This window comes from Scardinius erythrophthalmus, assembly GCF_964197995.2.
Source record: "Scardinius erythrophthalmus genome assembly, chromosome: 21".
In the NCBI taxonomy this organism is placed as follows: Eukaryota; Metazoa; Chordata; class Actinopteri; order Cypriniformes; family Leuciscidae; genus Scardinius; species Scardinius erythrophthalmus.
In genome coordinates this window covers 7,787,584-7,811,419 of record NC_138241.1, presented here as the reverse complement: position 1 = coordinate 7,811,419, position 23,836 = coordinate 7,787,584, and the positions used below count along the sequence as shown (strand labels likewise).

The following is a 23,836-nucleotide window of genomic DNA, read 5'->3' as shown; positions in this document are numbered from 1 at the left end:
GCAGGTAATCCAAATGCAAGAAGGCAAAGTAGCAGAGTGTCTACACACAAACAGTACCAGACGACAACAACTGAATGAAAAGGAGGAACTTAAATACATGGTGGTAATGAGACAATGACAAACAGCTGAGATGATTAATGAGTGTCCATGACAACTAACGATTGGTGGGAAACTAGGAACAATGGAAACATAAGAAACAGGTGACTGATGAATGCAAACTAAATGTCCATGAAAACAAAACTAAACACACAGATCGTGACAGTTATGTAATATTGATATTGATATAACTATATATGAAGATAATTATAACATAATTAATAGATTAATCTTATGTTTTCCACATATTTAATTCTTTATATATATATATATATATATATATATATATATATATATATATATATATATATATATATATATATATATTTTTTTTTTTTTAATAAAGAATTAAATATATATATATATATTAAATAAAGAATTAAAAAAAAAGATGTGGCTTTAATTTATTTAATTTTATTTAATAATTAGGTTAAAAGTAGATAATGTATATGGCATGATGTATTATATACAATTTCTGTACTATATGCATCAGAATAAAAAAAAAAAATATATATATATATATATATATATACAAAAATATAATACAGTAGTCAACATTTGAAGTGGATCAAAAAAGTTCATCAAAGTTGTCCTAAGACAAGAACGGGTATTGTTCAAAACTCATGTATAACTTTAATGAAAGGTTTTGATCCACTTCAGATGTTGACTACTGTGGAATATATATATGTAAATGTATTATAAAGAAACTTGACAAACAACACTGTAATGAAAAAGTAATTGTATATTAAGCAGTAACACTGCACCGATGCTCATAAAACCCCTATCCATTCTCAATCACTTCCGGTGGGCATACTGTCCCGTCGGCTCATCTGTAGCTTCATAAATCCAGTCTGGTTTATAGCTTTTTTCAAATAATTGCGGAAGACAGAGCTAGAGAAGCAATAGATGACTGGGTCCAGAACACTGTTTAGGTAGGTAAAGGCTATGGACATAGAGAACAACTGACTGGTGAGATTATAAGCCTCACAGTACTTATCTCCAAGCTTTTTAAAATAGAGTGCTGTCAATCCTGTTCCAATGCTAGGGAAGAAACAGAGGACAAAAACCCCAACGATTACTAGCACAGTTCGAATAGCCCTTTGCCCTCTCTTGTCCTTGTCAATCTGGCGTGACCGTAGGATACATGCAATACGCACAGAGCAGAAGACCAGAAGTATTAGAGGCACAAAGAACTCTAAAATAAACACTGCATAATGCAGGTGGATGCCTAGTGGTGTTTTCTCATAGTTACTGAAGCTCCTACAAAGAGAAACGTTATTTTCCACACTCAGAAGATTGTTGGCCAGCAAAGGGATCCTTAGAGATATCACAACACCCCAGATGAGGCAGGCAACCCCAGCTGCTTGTTTTGTGCTTATGTGATTCATTTTGTGATGTGGATGGACCACTTTGAAGTAGCGGTCAACAGCCACGGCGGTCATGAAGGCAATGCTGGCCGAACGATTGACTGACAGCATAAATAGGTTGGCCCGACACCATGCGTCTCCAAATATCCACTCCTCGCCACGTATGAAGTTGTCAATACGGAAGGGCAGACTTACGAGAAGCAGAAAGTCAGACAAAACAAGGTTGAAGAGGAACATGACGTTGGCCCTTAAAGACTTAAGGTTTTTGCTGAAGACTGATAGTGCCAAAAGATTCCCAGGTAGGCCGAGTAACAGCTCGATGATGAGTAGAGGAGGAAGGAAGGATGCCACCAGGTCCTGAGTTGACCTACCACAGTGATGTGCAGTGGCGTTGGGTGTCATGGTAGTTCAACAGTCAGAGTTGCTGTGTAGTTTCTGTAAATACAGTTGGCAGTTTAACACAATTCTCCAACAGAAATACAGTTATACAGAATACAACATTCTGCTGTCACCTCAGGAACACATTTCTAATTGGATAAAATGATGGTATTACAACTAACTTGTTACAACACTCTCACGCTCCCCTAGTAGCAGTTTAAAACTTGTTGCAACAATGGAGGATGTTTGTGGTATACAAGGAAGTGTGTCTTCCTGCTTAGTGAAAAAATGCTGAAGCAGTTTCATAAACTAGAAGTTAGAAGTACTGTTGCATGAGCACCCACAACTTACACCAAAGTGATCATGCAATTTTAAGCCTTTAAATCATGCATGGCATCCACAAAAGTTGACAGATTTTTAACAGACAATTTATCCATTTAAGAACGGACGTTTAAACCATTATGCGTGATTTACTTTTATCCTTATGCATTATTCTATGGCACTGTCAGGTTTTCAAGCCCCATTTTTTACATAGTAAATACATTTAACTTAACATTTAAAAAATTTAAATATTTGAGTCTAACTTCTAAGCAAATATTGTTTTGACTTACCAGAGTTCGCTACAGATTAGTTTTCTGATTCAGACTCACATGCAAGCACAGAGTATAAATAAGGTTGTCTCAGCTCAAGTTCAATGTTCTCATTTGAGGGTAATGACCGCCCAGAGCTTGTCTTTAAGCAAGCTTCCTCTTGTCATAGTGACATCAAAATGGAAGAGTGAAGTTTAACTGATACTGATATTTCTGTGCGTAGAGTGTGGCTGCATGCTGCAGTAAACACACAATGATGGCATTAATAAAAACAATCTGTCTTTAATGAATAAATCCAAAATGGAACACTCAGGAGATCACAAGGATAAATACAGCATAGTATAATAATATAAACCAAAACAAGACTGAATACTGAACAGAGGAAACTAAGGGCTTAAATACACAGAACTATAATGAACAAATCTAGAAACAACTAATGGGATCAGGGAAAATGAACCCTAAACAGTGAAAATATACAACCAAACATTACCCTGAATCTCTTTCTTTCTTTCTTTCTTTCTTTCTTTCTTTCTTTCTTTCTTTCTTTCTTTCTTTCTTTCTTTCTTTCTTTCTTTCTTTCTTTCTTTCTTTCTTTCTTTCTTTCTTTCTTTCTTTCTTTCTTTAAACCTGCTAAGAAAATTATGAAATGTTAAACTCTTTACTGGAATTACAAAACAGCTGTACTAAAACTTTACCATATAAATCATGTTTTATTTTGTCCTATACTTGCAGGAAACAGCAATCATTTGTTTCCATTGTGAAAAATGATTACAGTTTTCAAATAGATTTCATGAACTCTCCCCCCAGATCCTCCCCAAACTCATGGCATTGGTTGAGCCAAAGTTGCTTTGTTGTGCTGGTCAAGATGTTCAAACAGAGATGTTTTGCTACAGAGCCACAGTCTTTACACCTTTTACACACTTTGATGGTATGACTGTGGTTACTTTCCAATCACTTATAATTTGTATCTTTTCTTTCTGTGTGCGCGCACATTTACAGTGATCCCCATTAATCAGTCATTTGACTTTTTTATTACAAATTAAAGAAAAGCAAACATGAGAAATCTTTTTTTTTTTTTTTGCCATGGCAGCTTTTCTTTGTTGCTTTTCTTGGCATGAACGAGAGCTATTATTTAGCATGATGTTTCTAGAAGTGCGTCACAGTGTAGCTTTAGTAAGTTCAGTGATGGTAAATTTTTGTTGTAAAAAAGTTATTAATTTAGTTAATTTATATATATAGCCGCTCTGGAGAAAACTGTGATGTCATCGTCCAGCTCAGTTCAGTTCTCATATAATGGTGTCATTGCAGATCAATAATATAGTTGAATGTTAAATTAAATGTCCCCAACTAAGCAAGCCAAAAGCCAAAGGCGACAAAGGCGAAAAAAGGTGACAGTGGCAAGGAACCAAAACTGTGGCACTATGGGGAAATTTCCAAACATTCTCCCCAAAAATGCTGAAGCCTGACTGATTTCATCTGAATAGCCATTGTCGCTTGCGCACCCGCTTTATAACTCGGCGCCAGGTTGGATTTACTGTATATGGATTTGTCAACTCTAAACCTACTCTGAAACTCAGAGTTTGTTCAACTAGCTTTATGCAACAGGCCTCTGGAATATTTGCTATAATGATTATATTTACATATCTTGAATAAATATTTTTTTCCTTCCATCATGCTTTGCAAATTGAAGTAATGTTTTGTCAGTTTCAGAGGTAAACAAGGTCAGGGTTCACTGTAAGAAAAAAAAAAAAAAAAAATCAGTATAAAAACAGAAAAGGTACTAGTAATTTTCTGCCAGGATATAGTTTATAGACATTTCCTTTGCCCTAGAACCCAACACAATGCAAAACATGGTTAAAACTCCTAATCAATGTGGAAAATTCCTTCATATTAACAGTTCATTGGGCCCTAGTTCTCTTACGAGAGGTTCTCTCGTACTTGAGTAATATCTTACGCTAGGGGAAACCTCTTTTCCACGAGATACTGAAGCCAAAAATTATCCTTAATTTCGCAATAATGTAAAACGCATTGCAGCAGCATGCAGACATGGGCGAGACAGCTCGCGCGCCCATTGGCTGCTTTGCGGCAACTGCACCAGCCTATCGAGAGAGGCCCCTCATGACGTCAGAACCAATGAGGGCGCTTCGCGCCCAATACGTCATGTCCCGCCAAAAGAGGGTGGGGCTCGGCTATAAATATAGCCTCGAGAGGCTGGTTTGACCAGTTTTCATCTCTTCAGCGGAGCTCACGCATCGCTGGATCCAGAGAGGAAGCCGCGCCTTCTGGAATAAGCACTCAGAGGGATTAGCGCCACATCTGAAGCTGCTGGACGACAACTCGCCGCCTTCAGTCGCCGTTCCTGCTCACGCTTTCCGGCGTATATATCCTTTACTGCTGTGTGTGTTCGCCACCGCGACACACATTTTTCTCTAAAAGAGCACGAGCGTCTTTGTCAAGATGCCTCGTTCATCCTGTGGCTCATGCCGAGCTCCACTCAGCGACGGGGACCACCATGTCATCTGTGTTTTCTGCCTGGGTGAGGATCACGCAGCTCTCGCGCTCGCTGACGGCGGCTGCCCTCACTGCGAGTTAATGCCTATGGTGACTCTGCGGACTCGCCTGGCATTTTTCTCCGAGACTGCACCTTCGCCCGCTGTGTTGCCGCGCCGTAAAAAGCGCCGCGCTCAGCGGGTCCCGGAACCTCCTCCATCCCGCGAAAGCTCGCCGGTGCGCCCGCCAGCTTCGCCGCCTGCTTCACCCAAATCTCCCACTGCCGGTCAGCGGCCGCTGTCTGCCGCCGCGTCCGCCATAGGGGACTACGAGGAAGCTGAATGTGTAGAGGACGACAGTTGCTCTCTCCTAGCGTCGGGCAGTGAGGACTGGTCGAGCTCTGCGGACCTCGCGCCGTCTTCTCACCGGCCCCCTGGGAAAAGAGCCAGCATTGAAGCGGAGCTTATGCGTCTGCTCGAGCAGGCCGTCGAGAGCCTCGGCCTTGAGTGGTCGACGCCCCAGCAGCCTGCACACAACCGCCTGGACGGCTGTTTTCTGCAAAGGGACCGTGCTTCACAGCCTTCAAGACCAGCGCCATTTCTTCCTGAGCTTCACGAAGAGGTCGCTAAGTCTTGGAACGCTCCCTTTTCAGCCAGAGTGCGTGCTCCCGTGTCTGCAGCATTCTCCGTAGTCGACGGTGCTAAAGACAAAGGGTACCACTCTCTTCCCCCCGTCGAGAAAGCGGTAGCCGCCCATCTTTGCCCGCCCTCCGCTGGACGGCGTGCTAAGACGGCGCTGCCATCTAAAGCCTGCCGCACCACGTCAGCTTTGCACGGTCGCGCTTACACCGCCGCCGGGCAGGCTGTCTCGCCGCTTCATTCTATGGCCATACTCCAGATCTTCCAGGCCAACCTTCTCCGCAAAATGGACGAGGAAGGACCGGAAGCTGTGAGTCTGTCGGATTTGAGGAGCGCGACGGATCCGCCCTGCACAGGCCATTGGGCGGAACATGGCCTCTATTACCGTGGCTGAGAGGCACCTGTGGCTTACGCTCTCGGAGATGTCGGACTCGGAGCGCTCTGCGTTTCTCGACGCCCCCGTCTCCCCCGCTGGCCTCTTCGGATCTTCTGTCAAGGATTTCGCAGACAGATTCGCTGAGGTTCAGAAGACATCGCAGGCCATGAAACACTTCCTGCCCAAGCGCTCAAGCTCCGCAGCAAGTTGCCCTAAACAGCCGCCTGCTCGCAGCTTCCAGCCGCAACCATCAGCTGCCGCCACTCCACAGCGCGGTCAGGCCCGGAATCAGAGACCGCGCTCTCGCTCCACCGGCCGCCGCGCGGGCCCCGGCCGAAGATTGTGGTAAAGCCCAAGGCCTCTAAGTCTTCCTAGCCAGCTTAAGGAAGCGACGGTGTTCAAGTCCCGCTGCGGCCGGATTTCCACCTAAAATTTTCGCTCGTTCAGTTCCAGTAATTGCGACTGTTCCAGTGTATTCTGCAGTAAACAAGTCGGCAACACAGCCCGCTTGCCTGCACACAAACGCCGTTTTTACGGCGACCCAGATAAATCCAATAAAGAGTGTATTTTCTGGTATTCCGGCCACGGCCGATGGTGTTATGAGTGTAGTAAAAATGCCCACTGCCCAGTGCCCATTCCTACACACAAACACGGCCCGCCACACACGGCCCGCACAAATAAAATCGACTCATGTCGATTGTGCAACAAATGTAGTGATTGTGCCCACGTCCCAGTGCCCGCAAACACTACACACCACATGTCTCACGGTTTCTGTAAAAACGAAACCAACACACATACAGTCTGCACAAACAGACGGCGTTCTCAGCGTTTTGCATGGGCCCGATGTCCCGCGCCCTCATTCGCTCACAGACATAATAAACCCCACGGGGTTCGCCCCGCTCGCTCTCTCTCAGCACACCGCTGTAGGAGAGCTGAGCGCGGGCAGGCTGCCCGCTGTGATCAGCGTGCCCCCAGTCTCACACGCTGCAAGCGCGGCGCTCATGTTACATCACATCGGTGCTCTCTGCTCGCCACTAGGTCGCGATCAGAGCCCAGATATCATTCTACCCCTAGCCACTCACGCGAAAGCGTGGGCAGAGCTTCCCGGGGTATCAGAATGGGTGCTGAACGTTATAGAAAGAGGCTATTCGCTACAGTTCGGTCGACGCCCGCAACGCCAAGCGGCGCGAATCGAAACTACGGTGAAAGAGGAAGCAGCACACCTGCTTCGAGCCGAAATAGCGAAGTTACTGAGCAAAGGGGCTATAGAACCCTTATCACAGGCTCAGAGCGAAGGGGGCATGTACAGCAGATATTTTCTGGTACCCAAAAAAGATGGGGGTCTCAGACCCATTCTAGATCTAAGACAACTAAACAAAGCACTTCTGAAACGGCGGTTCAGAATGCTCACGACCAGGAAAATCCTCTCGCAAATTTGCCAAGGGGACTGGTTCATGTCGATAGATCTGAAAGACGCTTATTTTCAAATACAAATAGCGTCACGTCACAGGCGATTTTTGAGATTCGCCTTCGAGGGCCAGGCATATCAGTACGCAGTCCTGCCGCTTGGCCTATCCCTGGCACCTTGCGCATTCACGATGTGCATGGATGCAGCGCTCGTACCCCTCAAGCTCCGAGGCATACGAGTGCTGAATTATTTGGACGATTGGCTGGTTCTAGCTCAATCACAGTCAGAGCTCATAGAACACAGGACCATATTACTCGATCACCTCGAGAATTTAGGTCTCAAAGTCAATAGGGCGAAGAGTTCGCTGTCTCCCAGTCAGAAAATATCCTTTCTGGGTACAGAACTGGACTCGCTGTCTATGACAGCACAAGTGTCACCGCAGCGCAGGCTGAGTATCCAGCGCATGACAGAAACTTTTCGCCATGGCACGTTAGTCCCGCTCAAAAAGTTTCAGAAAATGCTGGGTCTCATGGCTTCAGCATCTTCAGTGCTTCAGCTGGGTCTGCTTCGCATGCGCCCGCTGCAGTACTGGTTAAAGCCGCGCGTTACGCGCAGAGCGTGGACCTCCGGTCTCTTGCGCCTCAAGGTCGATCAGAAATGCATCGCAGCTCTGAAACCTTGGACAGTGACCGATTGGTACCGATCAGGTGTAAGCCTGGGGACTTCCTCGAGTGTGAAGGTAGTGTCTACGGACGCCTCAACCTCGGGATGGGGAACGCTGCTAGAGGGCAGACCGTTCTTCGGCCAATGGTCAGAACGGGAGAAGCTTCTACACATAAACTGCCTGGAAATGATGGCAGTCGACAACGCGCTGAGGCGCTTCCTCCCAGACCTCCCTCGGTTCCCGTTTGGGACCTTTCCACGGTTCTGGAAGCCATGAAGGGTGCCCCATTCGAGCCGATACAATCAATAGACCTAAAACACTTGTCTCTCAAGACAGTGTTTCTTCTGGCTCTCGCTTCAGTGAAGCGCATAGGGGACTTGCAAGCGCTCTCAGTGAGCGCGACGTGTATGGAGTTTGGACCTAATGACTCGAGAGTCATACTCAAACAAAGCACGGATATGTTCCAAAATCCCTCAATACATCGTTTAGGGCACAGGTGATCTCCCTGTCGGCCCTGCCGGTATCTGAAGAGGAAGGGGACGCAGGCTTCCTTTGCCCGGTCAGGGCGTTAAGAGCCTATGTGTCTCGCGCATCCGTTTTCAGACAGACGGAGCAGCTCTTTGTTTTGTTCAGTGGACGTTCTAAGGGACTAGCCGCGTCAAAACAGAGTTTATCCAGATGGATAGTTGATGCTATAGCGCTAGCTTATACATCTAAGGGCTTGCAATGCCCGTTAGGTGTCAAAGCGCACTCCACGAGAGGCATGGCCTCGTCGTGGGCTTGGTCTAGTGGGATTGCCTTGCAAGATATCTGTATGGCGGAAGGCTGGGCCTCCCCGTCTACATTTATAAGGTTTTATAACCTCGAGGTCCCCGCTTTACAAGCTAAGTTGCTCTCGGTTTAAACTTTCAATATTGCCTGCCCGATGCTATTGGCCAAGGATGCTGAAACTACTAGAGCGTCGATCACTGATCGTCTGTATACTTCTGTGGGCAGTGCGTAAGTCCCACATATTTATCAGTCCAGGCCGAGTTCGCCCTGGCTGTGTGGAACACTTGATATAATCTGCTCTTATTAGAGCTCTATATTACAGGAATGATGCTATTCTAGCCCCTCTTCCCGGATTCTCTGTGAGTCCCGTGTGATTTGGCACTGTATGAGCCCCGGGCACCTGCCCTTGGGACTTTAGTGTTGTATCTCAAGCACGCACGGCGTTTTACACTGTGTTCCCCTAGCGTAAGATATTACACAAGTACGAGAGAACCTCTCGTAAGAGAACGTACTCGGTTACTAACGTAACCTCGGTTCTCTCTAGAGAGGGAACGAGTACTTGCGTATCTTGCCGTGCATGCATCACGCTCTGGTTCGCTTCGGCGATGAAAAACTGGTCAAACCAGCCTCTCGAGGCTATATTTATAGCCGAGCCCCACCCTCTTTTGGCGGGACATGACGTATTGGGCGCGAAGCGCCCTCATTGGTTCTGACGTCATGAGGGGCCTCTCTCGATAGGCTGGTGCAGTTGCCGCAGAGCAGCCAATGGGCGCGCGAGCTGTCTCGCCCATGTCTGCATGCTGCTGCAATGCGTTTTACATTATTGCAAAATTAAGGATAATTTTTGGCTTCAGTATCTCGTGGAAAAGAGGTTTTCCCCTAGCGTAAGATATTACGCAAGTACTCGTTCCCTCTCTAGAGAGAACCGAGGTTACGTTAGTAACCGAGTACGTTTTACAGACTTTTTAGAGTTGTTGTTTCTACTTGCAGACATCATTATTACAGAGCAGATTTTACTCTTAAAGTCAGCCTGCATGTAACACTGACATACAAGACCTACTTTTATTTTTATTCAGCACTTATTGAATCAGGGAAAAGGTGGTTTCTTACAATCTTACAGTTTTTGTTGTTGTTGTGGAGCTACAGTTTGGCATTACACTGCCTCAACTTTGTGTGGACTTCTTGAATTTAGTCAAATCCTAAAAATCATTCCTCATGATTTACCAGAGTTGACAACTGACATATGCATATGCTGATTCTATCTCACGAAGATGTAAGCAGAGATTGTGAAAACAACTGCTCAGAAGCTTCCTCTGTCTCAAATCATGATGAAAATAATGCAATTATAACGGAGTTGAAAATGCACTTTGCTAATTCTAATTTCCCATTTATGTTTAATTTAATTTTAACCATATTTTAATTATCATTCAATGATTTGTTGGGTATTTGTGAATTTTATCTTATTGAGTTGAATTTATTTATCATATTGCTATTGTTTCCTGCGGAGATGTCGTTGCTGCACTGCGCCTCTATTGTACCTCCTAAGTTGCCGTAGTTTCCGTCTCCTCCTAACAACAGTGTCTGTGTTGTTGAGGTAGGTTGCGTGTGAACTGCTGCACTATTTTTTTTTTCTTTGGAAATGGTGTTGTGAGCCTTCAATATTTATTTCCTCAAAGTTAATACGATATTAACTAGCTGTTTTGTGGCATTTTTACAGTTAAATATAAGTTTTAACGATGCTTTGTTCAACTCTTTTTTTCTTTTCGCGCCATTTTCACGCTGTTTCTGTGCAATGTAAATAACGGAGGCTCTGCAGTCCATGTGGAGTGTGTAAATTCTGTTATTCAATGTTTAAGAGCTGAAGCCAATTAATATGATATTGTCTTCTGCAGGTATGTGTATCTTTGTTAGACGTTATTCTCTTTTTGTTATCTGTGCAGTCACCCAAACCCACGTACTGTTTAATTTTGCTTACTGAAACTGTTAGAGAGTATAAAAACATTGTTCCTCATGTTTTTCGCATATATTGCTATAATTCAAGCAGGGTTTTCCCCAGTCTATTCTAATTGTTCCTTTGGCTAGCAATGTGCATATTAAGAGTTGAATGAGATACTGTACTGTGATTTTTGTGTATGTATGGTAGAAAATGACATCACCTCCAGACAACAGTGTCTTGTGTTGTTGAGGAGCAGAGGTGCAGATAGACAGTAGACAGTAGACCAGAAGCCAATTAATGTGATATTGTCTTCTGCAGAGCAAATAAATCTTAGAAAACCGGTCAGCTGGAGTTGTCTGTCTTCATACCCTGTCCACATCCGTTACACAATATCCATAATGCAAGGGAATGTGTACATGCATTAAAGTCTTACCCAATCCTGACACATTCTGAGATACCCTCACATTGACCAATTTGAACAAGTTTTCTTTCTTTCAGATATGCAATAATGTTCAAAGTATAAGGAAGCACTCTTGCTGCTCAGTGTAAATTGGTTCACCAACAATGTTAGACAAACTAAAGCAACAGCTTCACAAACTAATTGCATGAGAATTTGCAACTTGGTATAATTCCATCTATTCTAACAGTTATGTTAAAGTATGTCCTAAGAATAAGAATCATTTGTTTTAGTCAACCAGTATTTCTGAGTAAACTATGTAAAGCCAAACTCTTGAAAGTAATCCCCCCCCCCCTCCTAAAAAGGCCCTATTTTTCAACATATAAATGCATTTAACTTAACTCTTAAATACAACATTACTATGGAGTTAATATTGTGCCATAATTAAACAAACAAATCCAGCATTTTGTAAACAAAATCGATCTGCTTTGCAAGGGAAAACTCGACTCGCAAACAAACTCGATCTGCTTTGCAAAGGAAAACTCGACTCGCAAACAAACAGAAAGCAATGTGCAAGTACAAAGGTCAATTTGAGCTTAAATGCAGTGGAGTAACAAATATGTATTGTGTTTTACAAATATAAATAAATGAGGCTAGATAATATCTATTGCATACAATAGATAAAATCTAGATTTTACTAGATTCGGTAAAATCTAGTGCATACAAATGCATATCTGTCTGTTATGATTGTGAGACAGTTGGCTTTTTATGTGATCTCTCGGCTCGATTTTCTCACAAATGTGTCCAGGCAGATTTTCTCACAAATGCAGTTGAGCAACTTTCTCTTCTAAAACAGTAGATGGAGCTAAACTAGGGGATTCATTTAGCGCTATTCTCCCGGGAGAAGCACTGATTTGAAACTTGCCTTTGCCAGAGCTGAGGAAAAATGACCGGTGAACAGGTGTGTTTCCACTTAAAACAAAGATTCATAAATCAACCACAGAGGAATTTTCCCACTTGGAAATTCCACCCTTCTCACTGGTCAAGCAAACCCGGAGAGGTGGGGCCTTTCTCAGGCTTTATTAGAGACAAATTCACAGTGACCCTCCTCTCTCTTCTTCTGGCTGTCTACTGCTGCTTCTTTGGGTTTTCTTCTGAGTTGGATTGAAGAAAATACAGTCTGACTCCTTTGGGAGAGTGAAAGGATAGCAGGCGGGGCTATCCTATCAGAGGGGCTATCAGAAACCAATCCAGCTGCACATGCAAATGAGCACACTTAAAACAAAGATTCATAAATCAACCACAGAGGAATTTTCCCACTTGGAAATTCCACCCTTCTCACTGGTCAAGCAAACCCGGAGAGGTGGGGCCTTTCTCAGGCTTTATTAGAGACAAATTCACAGTGACCCTCCTCTCTCTTCTTCTGGCTGTCTACTGCTGCTTCTTTGGGTTGATGTCTGTGGGGACCCAAAGGCCCCGGCAGGCCATGACCCCCGCCTGCTATCCTTTCACTCTCCCAAAGGAGTCAGACTGTATTTTCTTCAATCCAACTCAGAAGAAAACTTGCAACCTTACCATCACTGAATGGGCAACGATCCACTTTCTTGGCCTTCTCGGTACGTTCAGGGTGCCGTGCTGAACTGCGTGGCCTCAGCAGGCCCCAGGGCAGCAGGCCTCGACTCACAGCCAGCCATGTGCTCATTCAGGATTGAGAGGACTCTCACAACCACAACAGAATCAAGAACAACCTCAGGAGTTGGGACAATGTCTTCTTTCAATGCAGAAGAAGTCCATCGCAACTCCCACCATTTGTTCTTTAGTTAATAAAACTAGTTATTTAGTTAATAAAACTTGTGCACAATACGTATTTGGTTCTGATTCTCTGCTTGCAACAAAGTTTACTTTACGATTTAGATTTTGACTACAGGCTCTTAGTACTGTACAGTAAGAAAAGATATTTCCCTTCCCCGGAATTGAATATTTCTTATAATTAATAAACAATTAACACTGAGTGTTTACAAGACGAACAGGTGTGTTGATTGTAATATTAATTTTACTACAGTAAGTTAATTATATTAACTGATCCAAATATTCATAATCAATTATAACCAGTTATTATTGATTATTAATATTTCATAGAGCTAATTAATTACATCTTTTTGTAGTCTTTTGGAAGGCCAAAATAAAGGTTTTAAGCTGTTCCTCGCTGTTTGTTTGTGTGTATTCAAACTGTGTATTCAAGTCATTTTGACCCATAACATAATGATGAAACTTATGTTGAACTTGTTGAAACTTTTTTTCAACATAATAGTTAATTATTTTAGGAGGTGTGAACTGAAGAGGTGGCGGTTTCAGCTTCTCCATTTCATCATGTCTTTTCAGTGATTCTGATTAAGTATTCATCAGTTTTAATCCTTTCATGACTTAATGTTTTTAGTCTGTAAGATATGTTAATACATTGAATTAGGTCATTTCTGTATCTTCATGGGTATGCATGAACACAAATAAAAAGTATTGATCAATTTGATGCATGCATAAATACAAGCACTAAAAGGCACAGATAATATAAGAAAGGCTTGGACTGGCTGGTACTGAGGCCTACTGTCAGAATGAGAGTCGTAGATCCAAGTGCAAGCAAGCAGTTTATTGAAGACAGGTAGAAACAGGGATAATACTCAAAACACCACGTATAGCAGGCGGGCGACCAGGATACAAATTCTCAGGAGAGGATGAGTGATATGAATAAACCCAGCACGGATGCCAAACAGAAATGGATGAGGAGAACTCCAAACGATCTCCAGAAGTCTGGAAACACAGACGAGATCGAGGAAATAACTCCGTAAGGAAACTCAGGCACCGGAACTGGGTAAGAGAGCACAAACAAGAGTGACAAACCGACACCAAGCAATAATCACTCCCGCTAGATATAGGCAGCTAACAACAGAAGTAACTAGCTGCAGCTGCGGGCTGATTAAGTGATCAGCTGGTTACTAAGCAACAAACAAGCACTACACACTCAGACCCCACACCCACAACAACCAACAGATACACAAAATGATCACATGGATCGATGAACCGTGACACCTACAAGGTGTTTTAAGGTTGCCACAGTTCCTCAGGCAACATGTGGTTTATAACAAGTGGTTTATGCTGACATGTTTATACAAATAAGAAAGTACAAAGTGACACAATATATGCATAACCAAATATTCTTAAACTCAAAACAATAGTGGGACGCTTAAATCATTGGTAATGATAGTCATGTTAAAGAAAATAGCATGCTGATGTCTTTACACTCAATCACGTTTATTTAATTAACAATTTGAACCAAGTATGATACACAGAACTAAACACAGAATCATTGCATCAACATAGACCTCCTGATATGGCCTAACTGTTAAAAGTGGTAAGCTTAAATGCCAGTCCAAGTTGTACTTTTGTTCTTTGTGCCTTTTAGTACCTGGATTTGTACAAACAGTTTACCTGTTTATTTCTTTGTTAATGCTGAAACTGTAGGGACACAGATGTTTTTTACAAGTCTGGTTTTGATGTGTGCTTCTGCCTTGAGTAAAATAAACACACTGTCCATACCTTCTGGTTAAAGTCGGATATGCCAATCCATTTGGCATTGCAAACAACAAAACAAAAAGAAAAGAGAAATACTCCAAACTTAACTTCTACTTTCTGCTAACAAACAAATTTGTTAGCAGAATATTTGATTCAAGATAAACTGCTACGGGCACGAGCACAGTCTGCATGATATGCTGCACAGCATGCTCGACACGGCAAAAAGTTTGTTTGACCTTCCATTGTGCTACCTGTAACTATTAAAACAAAAACTCAATATAATGGCTCTAACAGAAACATTTTTATGTTTAAAATTATATTTGAGGAATATTCTAAGGAATGCAGGCCTAATAAGGAGGACAGAGTATACTCCCATTGACACTGTGAATGCCGCTATTACACATGAACTGACAGGCTCAGGTCAGCTTTTGGGTAAGAGAGCTCTGTGGCAGACATTGCGACAGAAGTATTTCCTGACAGTTAAAAGGGATGATGTAATGCATACAATTCGCAGACTGTATCCATCTGGAGTTCAGCTTCGCCATAGGCACAGATTTGTCCAAAGAGGATACATTACAGCAGGACCAAACCAAGTGTGGCATGTTGATGGGCATGATAAGCTCAAACCATTTGGTGTTGCCATCAATGGCTGTATTGATGGGTTTTCTAGGAAAGTGATGTGGCTCAGCAGTGGCAGCTCTAATAACGACCCTGGGATAATTGCTTAATATTACATGCGTATGTGTATCAGAATTTGGACTTCCAGCACGCCTCCGTGCATACGACTGTGGGACAGAAAATGGCAGTATGGTAGCCATTCACTGTGTATTAAGAGCACAGCATACAGATGATTTTGCAGGAGCCCATAAGATGATCATAAGATGATTATATAATCGCCACCTAGTAGCCATTTTCACTATTGCAGTTTGTTATTTTTCTGTACATAAGCGGTGTTGATTTATTAGATCGGCAACAGTTCAACGTGCAGCATCGATTTCAATTCGATGCACAAACAGTCTTTGCCTTGGAGAAAGATATGCCTGTAAGTTTATTTACTATTTGTAAATGATCTTTAAAAGTGTTATGTGGTAACATAATATTACCTCTTGAAAATAAGTTTGTGATCGATATGAAAATGTAAGGAAGTTTTCTATTACTTGTATACGCACGTGCAGATTGTAGTGCACGTGTTTATATTTATATCAAACGAATTAATGTACAAGTTGTAATTTAATTTCTTGTTTATTGTATTTCAGTTTTACAAGAGAAAAAGGATCACACAAGTAAACATTCTGGAAAGGATAAACTGCTTCATGTGTGTTTGTTAGCTAGCTGTCTAGTTTCTTCTAAGTGACGCAGTTGCAAGGACAGCATAGTAAAAAGGCATCAACGCATCGGGAAAGATTAAGGGCCTGTCCCAATACCTCCCCTTACCCTAGATTTCTGCCCTAACCCTTGTTTTTGCGCGTTCTCGTGTAGGGGTAGGGTGTCCCAATACTCTAAAGAGCAAGGGGGAGTGCTGTTCTCCCCTTAAAATCAACCCTCAAAACATAGTGCGGTCCGATGCAGACTTAAAATGAAGTGGAAGATGAAATAACCCAGGATACCTTGCGGACTCATCAAGCCGGTAATTTTTTTAAACAAGATGGCGGACACCGCTGGAAAGGAACAATTAAATTGTAATTATATCTTCGCAAATAAGCATGTTAAAATTTTTAAATATGTTGGAATATGTTAGTTTAATGCACATACAATCGACTGTTAAGTTTTGAACACTAATGTTAGAAAATATTTCACGAAGCTATCTATCTGACGATGTTCATGATATCTGCCGAGTGCTTCGAGAGAGTCTGCCCATCAAATATACATCTTATCTGGGTAGTTAATTTTATTTTAGATTTTGGCTTCCAAGGATTATAAAAAGAAGATGTGAGGTAAAACTATTAAAAACCAGCCGCGTTCGTCTAGTGCTTCATCTTTTTCTTCACAGCGCGCTGTCACTTCTCCCTAACGTTAAACCCAAACAGCACTAAACACAATCAGTGATTGCTGTAAAATGCAGTGTCAGCTGATTCTGACGTGTTTGATTTGTAAAAAGAGCTATAATAAGCACAATAATCCACGCAGAGACGTTGATCCTGTTCCCATGGCGGCGCGCGTTCGGAAACGGACTGCAACTAACGTTAGACAAGCAAACTATAATTTGGGTTTCATGTGCGTGTCTAAACGATCAAATACAGACAAAAATATGGCTAAATGACCGGTTTGGAGATTCACTTTAACACAGTGTATGTCTTAAATGGGAGTTAGTTGTGGAATAGTTGGGAGAAAATGTGTATTATTAGATCTGCATTCGGTCTTAAAGTGGCAGCGTCTAATAAACCTGCAAATGATTACACCTTAATGTGAATAAAACAACTAAAGGCAAAGAGAAAATTACTCCCAGCTCTTGAATGAATAACTTCAGCTTTAATTAGCATTAGTCTATTTATAATAAACTATGCTGTGTTATTTTACATTTGATTACTTTATTAGATTTCTAGCATATTATTATGGATACTTATATCCTGATCATATCTGGGATAGTTATATATAATTTGCATATAGTGGTGTCCCATTTCATAGGGAAAGATCTTCAACTCCACTTCCCCTCGTTGAGGGGACTTTACTTTCGAGGGCACTCAAAACCAAGTGGAAGTTTTAAGGGGGGAGAAATGGGACAGGGCCTAACAAGAGCTGTATTTACCATCATATGCTGCACAATTCTGTGATCAAAAAGTGAAAGATTGCACTTTGCATGGAAGCAAGATAGATCCAGATAAGGATGCTGAAAAGGCCCAGCAAGCTTCTGAGAGGCGATCTCAAGTATCTGGCTCCAGATATTCTTCACGCTCGAGTAGATCATCTGCCAGTTCAGCAGCTATTCGTGCTAGAGCAAAAGCCGAAGCAGCACGCGCAGAGGTGTCTTATGCTGAAAAAGAGGCAACAATTATGAAAGAGAAAGCAGAATTGGAAGCAGCAGGACGCAAAGCAGAATTAGAAGCTAATTTGCATGTGCTACAAAAACAAAGGGCAGCGGTTGCAGCCTCGGCCGAAGCAGCAGTTTATGAAGCCGCAGTCGAACCGGAGGATCCACTTCAGGACTTCTCAGAATTAGCAATTCAAGATTCAGCACAAAGAACCAGTGAGTATGTGGAGAATCATTCTCTGACTGAAGATAAGTTGGAACAGGTTCACATGCAATCTACGTCTCATGCATCACAGCAGTTTCAAGATTCTACATGTCCACAGTTCACTCCAAGAGCTCATAGTTTTATTCCTCTCCCACAAAGTAACACAGTCGATGTCTCAACACCAAAAGTAAGCATAAGAGACAGCGGAGACTACAGTGCTCCACAGCATCCCACATGCTATGCAAAGTCTCATGAATCCTCTTGCAGAGACTATCCAATGAGACCTTTAGAGACTACTGACCTAACGAAACATCTGATACGACGAGAGTTAGTGAGTACTGGGTTACTGACATTCGATGACTGCCTGTCACGGAATTGATGAATGTGAGACGAGGATTCAAATGCAGAGGAAATTTATTAACCGGCAGACAAGGTACAAACTCAAAAACTCAGATTGCAAAACGGGAAGGAAACACCAGGAACAAGCAACTAGGACAAACAAACCAGCACAGGACTTCTTCTTCTTCTTTTATTTTTATCTGGCGGTTGACAACTTGTTGTTGTATTACCGCCACCTCTGGACTGGAGTATACCCACAACTTACATTTTCTCTATACTTTTTAAATTCTTTTTAAAAGCCCTGTATTTTTTAAAAAAGAAAACAATATTTGACACATCTTATCAGAACTTCTATGTAAAATATTTCTATAATTAAATATAATTTCATTGGCTTCTACTTGCTCAATAAACCTTTCCCTCTCATTCTTATATTTCTGACAATAAAACAATACATGCTCTACAGTTTCTGGGTTATTTCCAAGACAATACTCACAGATACCATCAGCATGCTTTTTCATTAAAAATAATGTACTGTTAAGTCTGGTGTGCCCAATCCTCAGCCTGGACAACACCACTTCTTCATGTCTAGTTCTACCTGACACTGCATTCTTATTTAGGCCTACTTTAGACTGTAAGTTAAAAAGATGTCTCCCACTTGATTCATTTTCCCAACAGCGCTGCCATATTTCAAAAGTTCTTGTTTTAATAATACTTTTAACTTCTGCTTTACTGAGCTTTATGTCAACATCAATGATATCTTTATCAGCTGCTTTTTTGGCCCATACATCAGCCAGCTCATTCCCCTCCACCCCTATGTGTGCTGGAACCCATAAGAAGGAAAACATTTTACCCGCCTTTTTCAATCCATTCGCTAACTGCAATATTTCAAGCAGAATGTCTTTCCTGGACCCTGAATGGGAATTCTTGATACTTAAAATAGCAGAACTGGAGTCAGAAGCTATGACAGATTGCCTATTCCCCGCATTACTTTCTACCCATACCAGGGCAAACCATATAGCTACAAGCTCTGCTGTATATACTGCCAAATCATCACTTAGCCTATTTCCTACAGCCAAACCCAGCTCAGGCACCACATGAGCCACTCCCACCCTTTTATCTGATCTTTTAGATGCATCTGTAAAAATAATCCTGTCATTTCTGTAGTTTTCTGTTATATATCTATTAACCATCCCCTTTTCCACTCCACCTACCTGCTTTTCCTCCAGAAGCCCTAAGTCCACTTTTAATTCCTCAAAAGTCCACGGGGGAACTGTAGAGTATGGTACTGTCATACAGATATTAAGAGCACTTAAACCCATACACTCAACTTTTTGTTCAATACCCCACCCAAAGCTTTTTACTCTTTTATTTAATCGCTCTTGACAATTTCTTAGGGTTATGTGAGCAATATGATCCTCTCTATGACCTTTAAGATTAGCCCAGTACACTAGGGCCAGCTGATCTCTTCTTAAATTCAAGGGCATTTCCCCCACCTCCACTTGGATGGCTGCCACCGGAGAGGACTTGACTGCTCCACTGCAAATTCTCAAGGCTTGGTTTTGCATTACATCAAGTTTATATAACATTGACTTGGAGGCTGACCCATATGCTACACTCCCATAATCGAATACGGACCTCATTAAACCAGTGTAAATTGTTCTCAAAGCTGCACCAGACGCACCCCACTCAACCCCACACAAGCACCTCATCACATTTAGAATTTTCTTACATTTCTCAACCATCTTCTGGATATGGAAGGCCCATGTCAACTTCTTGTCAAACCATACACCCAAGTACTTAAAAACCTCTACTCTTTCCAGCTCTTTTCCTGCCAAGCTAATCTTAAATTCAGGTCTTATACTCCCCCTAGAAAAGAACATAACTTTTGTTTTCTCTGCTGATATCCTAAATCCCCATTGAACTGCCCATTTCTGAACTTCATTTACTGCTCTCTGAATTTTCTTAACTATGAATTCCACATTCCTCCCTTTCTTCCACATGGCACCATCATCAGCAAACAAAGCTACTCCGTCAGGCCCCTTCACATTTTTAAAGATCTGATCTATTATTATATCAAACAATATAGGACTAACAATACTCCCCTGCGGAGTACCATTCTCAACTATATATTCATTACTTAATTCTCCGTTTATTTTAACCCTTAGCCTTCTTTCATCCAAAAAAGCTTTTATCCACTGGAGCATTCTGCCACCAATCCCCATCTGCTGCAACCTAATCAACAATCCGTTCGTCCACAACATGTCGTACGCTTTTTCAATATCGAAGAATACTACCACCACTGCTTCTCTATTTACTTGAGCTCTTCTTATACCATCTTCCAAACATACTATTGGGTCCATTGTACCTCTACCTCTTCTGAAACCACTCTGGTAGCTCTGCAATAACCCCTTTGACTCAACCCAATAATTTAACCTATCATTTACCATTTTCTCCATAGTCTTACCCACCTGCGAAGTTAAAGCTATAGGCCTGTAACTACTTGGATTATGAGGATCCTTACCAGGTTTCCTAATTGGCACAATTATAGACTCTTTCCACTCCTTAGGTATCCTTCCCTCCATCCATATCTTGTTAAATAACAGCAACAGCTTATCTTTCCCTATTCCACTCAAATTATCCAACATATCATAACATATTGTGTCTCTCCCTGGCGCAGATTTTCTTAATTTTCTCAGGGCAATATTTAGTTCTAGTCTAGTAAAAAATTCATTAATTCTACCTTCATCCTCATTCACAATCCCTTCCACATTCGAATATCTTAACAATGTCTCTCTCCTTCCTTCCTTTTCCTCCAAACTGAGGTTATCAGAACTATGCACCCTAGCTAATGTTTTAGCAATCACTTCCGCTTTATCTTTACTCGTCACCACTATATCCTCTCCATCTATAAGCATGGGGTACCCATAACTTCTATCTATTCCTTTCATTTTTTTGATCATACCCCAAATCCTCTCTATAGGAGTAGTACGACCCACAGCATTACAAAACCTCCACCAATATTCCTTTTTTGCCTTCTTAACAGTTCTTCTCACCAAAGCTTGAGTTCTCTTATACTCAATCAAGCATTGAAAATTATGTGACTTCTTCAATTTCCTAAAAATTCTATTCCTTTCTTTTACTGCCTCCTGACACTCTTTTGACCACCAAGGTACTATCCTATTTAAAGGCCTGGGCTCCGCCTTAGGAATAGTTGCCCCTGCTGCATCCACTATACTTGAACTAATTGCCCCACATAGCTCTTCCACACTCATACTTCCTTCAATAGTTGACATCCACTCATCACTGACTTCTCTAAACTTCCCCCAATCAGCTTTTCCTAGTATCCATCTCCCGCCTCTCCTTTCCCCGTCTTTTTCCAATTCCACCCCTACCTGCACTCTGATGGGGTAATGGTCACTCCCAATTGTCGTCTTCTTAAATACTTCCCACCCACACTTATCAGCTATATTTCTAGAAACTATTGTCAAATCAATTGCTGACTCTGTACCTCTAGAAACGTCTAGTCTAGTGGTAGAACCATCATTAAGACAAACTAAACCCTCTTCCTCAATAAACTCTTCTACGACAGTCCCATTACTATCATCCCTATCACCCCACAGTGTACTATGTGCATTAAAATCCCCGCACCATATTACCTTTCCAGTCAGATCTTTCCATATTCCTTCAAGCTGTCCCCTTTCCAATTGTCTACATGGATTATATAAATTAATAATCAAGATTCTACCAGTATTTGACCATACTTCAACTATAATATACTCCAAATCCTCTCCTTTCCTTACTTCTCTAAACTGGAGACCCCTCTGAATGAATGTAACTACCCCACCTCCTTTACCATTGTCTCTGTCTCTTCTTACTGATATATACCCCTTTATCCCAAAATCTAACCTTGGGATCAACCATGATTCTTGTATACATAATACATTTGGTTTCACCTCAAGATCTTCTACATACTTTTTGAACTCTTGCCCATTAGAAATCAAACTCCTTGCATTCCATTGGATTATATTCAATACCATTAAGACTATCCTTAGCATGACTGACTTTGAGATGACTCCTCAACATCATTAGCTTCTGAATCCTTAAGACAATCAACAACAAACCCCCACTCCACCCTTTGCACATTCAAGAACTTTTTGGCTGATTTAACTATGATCCTAATCCTATCTGTTCTACTACTTGTTTGAGCAGCTCCATTAACAACATCTGCCATGAAAAGCACAAAGTCCAATTTCTTTACTATCAGTGTGTCTTCTTGAATTTTTTTACATGCTATACACTCTCCTTCCATTTTGCTATTAACCTTCTTTGCCTCTGGAACTAGTTTAGGGACTTGCTTTACTGCCTCCGCATAGGACATTCCTTGTTCTGCTTTCATCCTCTGAATTTCTCTCATGCGTTTATACACCTCACATCCTCCATATGCTGCACTATGGTCGCCACCACAATTGCAACATTTTTGAGTTGCCCCTTCTTCGCATTCACCGTACTTATGTTCTCCTCCACACTTACTACACCTAATCTTCCCTTTGCATACAGCAGCCACATGCCCATACCTTTGGCAGTTGAAACATCTCAATGGAGGTGGGATGTATACCCTAACATTATAGCTCATAAACCCAATATACACCTTATCTGGGAGTTGTTTTTCATCAAACGTTAGCAATATTGACAGACTATCGCTCAACACACCATCCTTTTTCATTTTCAACCGTTTCGCTTCTTTTACTTTCACATTTTTTATGTTTCCCAACAACTCATCAATTGAATCTTTAACTGGAATCCCAGTAATAACTCCTCTAATCAGTTCATTGTCACTGGCTATAACCCCTCTCACTCCTTGGCCATTCATCTTTCTTATTTTAACTGCTTTCTTCTGTTGTTCCTCATCAGTACATTCTACCAACAATGATCCATTTCTCAATTTTTTCACATTCAATACTTCCCCTATCTCCTTATGTACACATTTCGTTAACTGTACAGGACTCCAATCAGAAAAGGAACCTCCCTCCTTTATAAAGGATATAAATACCTTATATACCATCTTCCTTTCAGAGATATCCATATCCTCATCACCTTGTTTACTAAATTTCTTTTTCTTGCGTTTTGGCCTACCTTCCTCTTCATACCCACGCTCAGATTCATCCATTCCCCACTGCTTACTCCGTCCCAGCACAGGACTACAAACACAGGGAGGCTAAATAGGGGAACAAACAAAGGAGGGTAACGAGAAGGGCAGGTGGGACAAATTAACCAATAATCAGATAACAAGATGGGAGGGGCTAGACAATAGACAGGAGAGCACATGGCACAAGGAAATAACATGACAGCCATGTGCTCACAACAGACCAAACAACACAAACACATGACAAACCGGGAGTGTCACAGCTCTGTCACAAACCAAGAGAAAACCCAGAACAAGGGTGACAGAACTGTGACACTGCCCAGAAAATTATTGGGCATGGAAGACATCATTCCGGAGTGTGATAAGAGACCTCAATTTAACCACCAGAGAGGAGTTAGACCTGCTCATAAAGTGGCTCGGGCCAGAATCATCACAAAAGGTCAAAAGAATCAGGTCAGTACAGGTTCATAATGCAGCACTAGGTGTTCAGATGACATGGCAGA

General features: G+C 41.9%; 1 protein-coding gene across 2 annotated transcripts; it reads right to left on the bottom strand.

Annotated features, from left to right (window-relative positions):
• Positions 1 to 763: 763 nt before the first annotated feature.
• hcar1-3 (hydroxycarboxylic acid receptor 1-3) lies at positions 764 to 23,382 on the bottom strand. Of its 2 annotated transcripts, none has more exons than XM_081350538.1 (2): positions 23,324 to 23,382; positions 764 to 1,898 (listed from the first exon to the last, which is right to left on the bottom strand). In XM_081350538.1, exon 2 carries the CDS (start codon positions 1,863 to 1,865, stop codon positions 888 to 890), a length of 978 nt encoding a protein of 325 aa, XP_081206664.1. In that variant the 5' UTR covers positions 1,866 to 1,898; positions 23,324 to 23,382; the 3' UTR covers positions 764 to 887. The 2 variants fall into 2 exon arrangements, with proteins under 2 accessions (XP_081206664.1, XP_081206663.1); XM_081350537.1 differs by lacking the exon at positions 23,324 to 23,382 and adding an exon at positions 2,453 to 2,537.
• Between the last annotated feature and the right edge of the window lie 454 nt (positions 23,383 to 23,836).

Bases quoted from the DNA above. Each gene is read 5' to 3' on its own strand.
- hcar1-3 (XM_081350538.1), bottom strand. From the start codon at position 1,865: ATGACACCCAACGCCACTGCACATCACTGTGGTAGGTCAACTCAGGAC.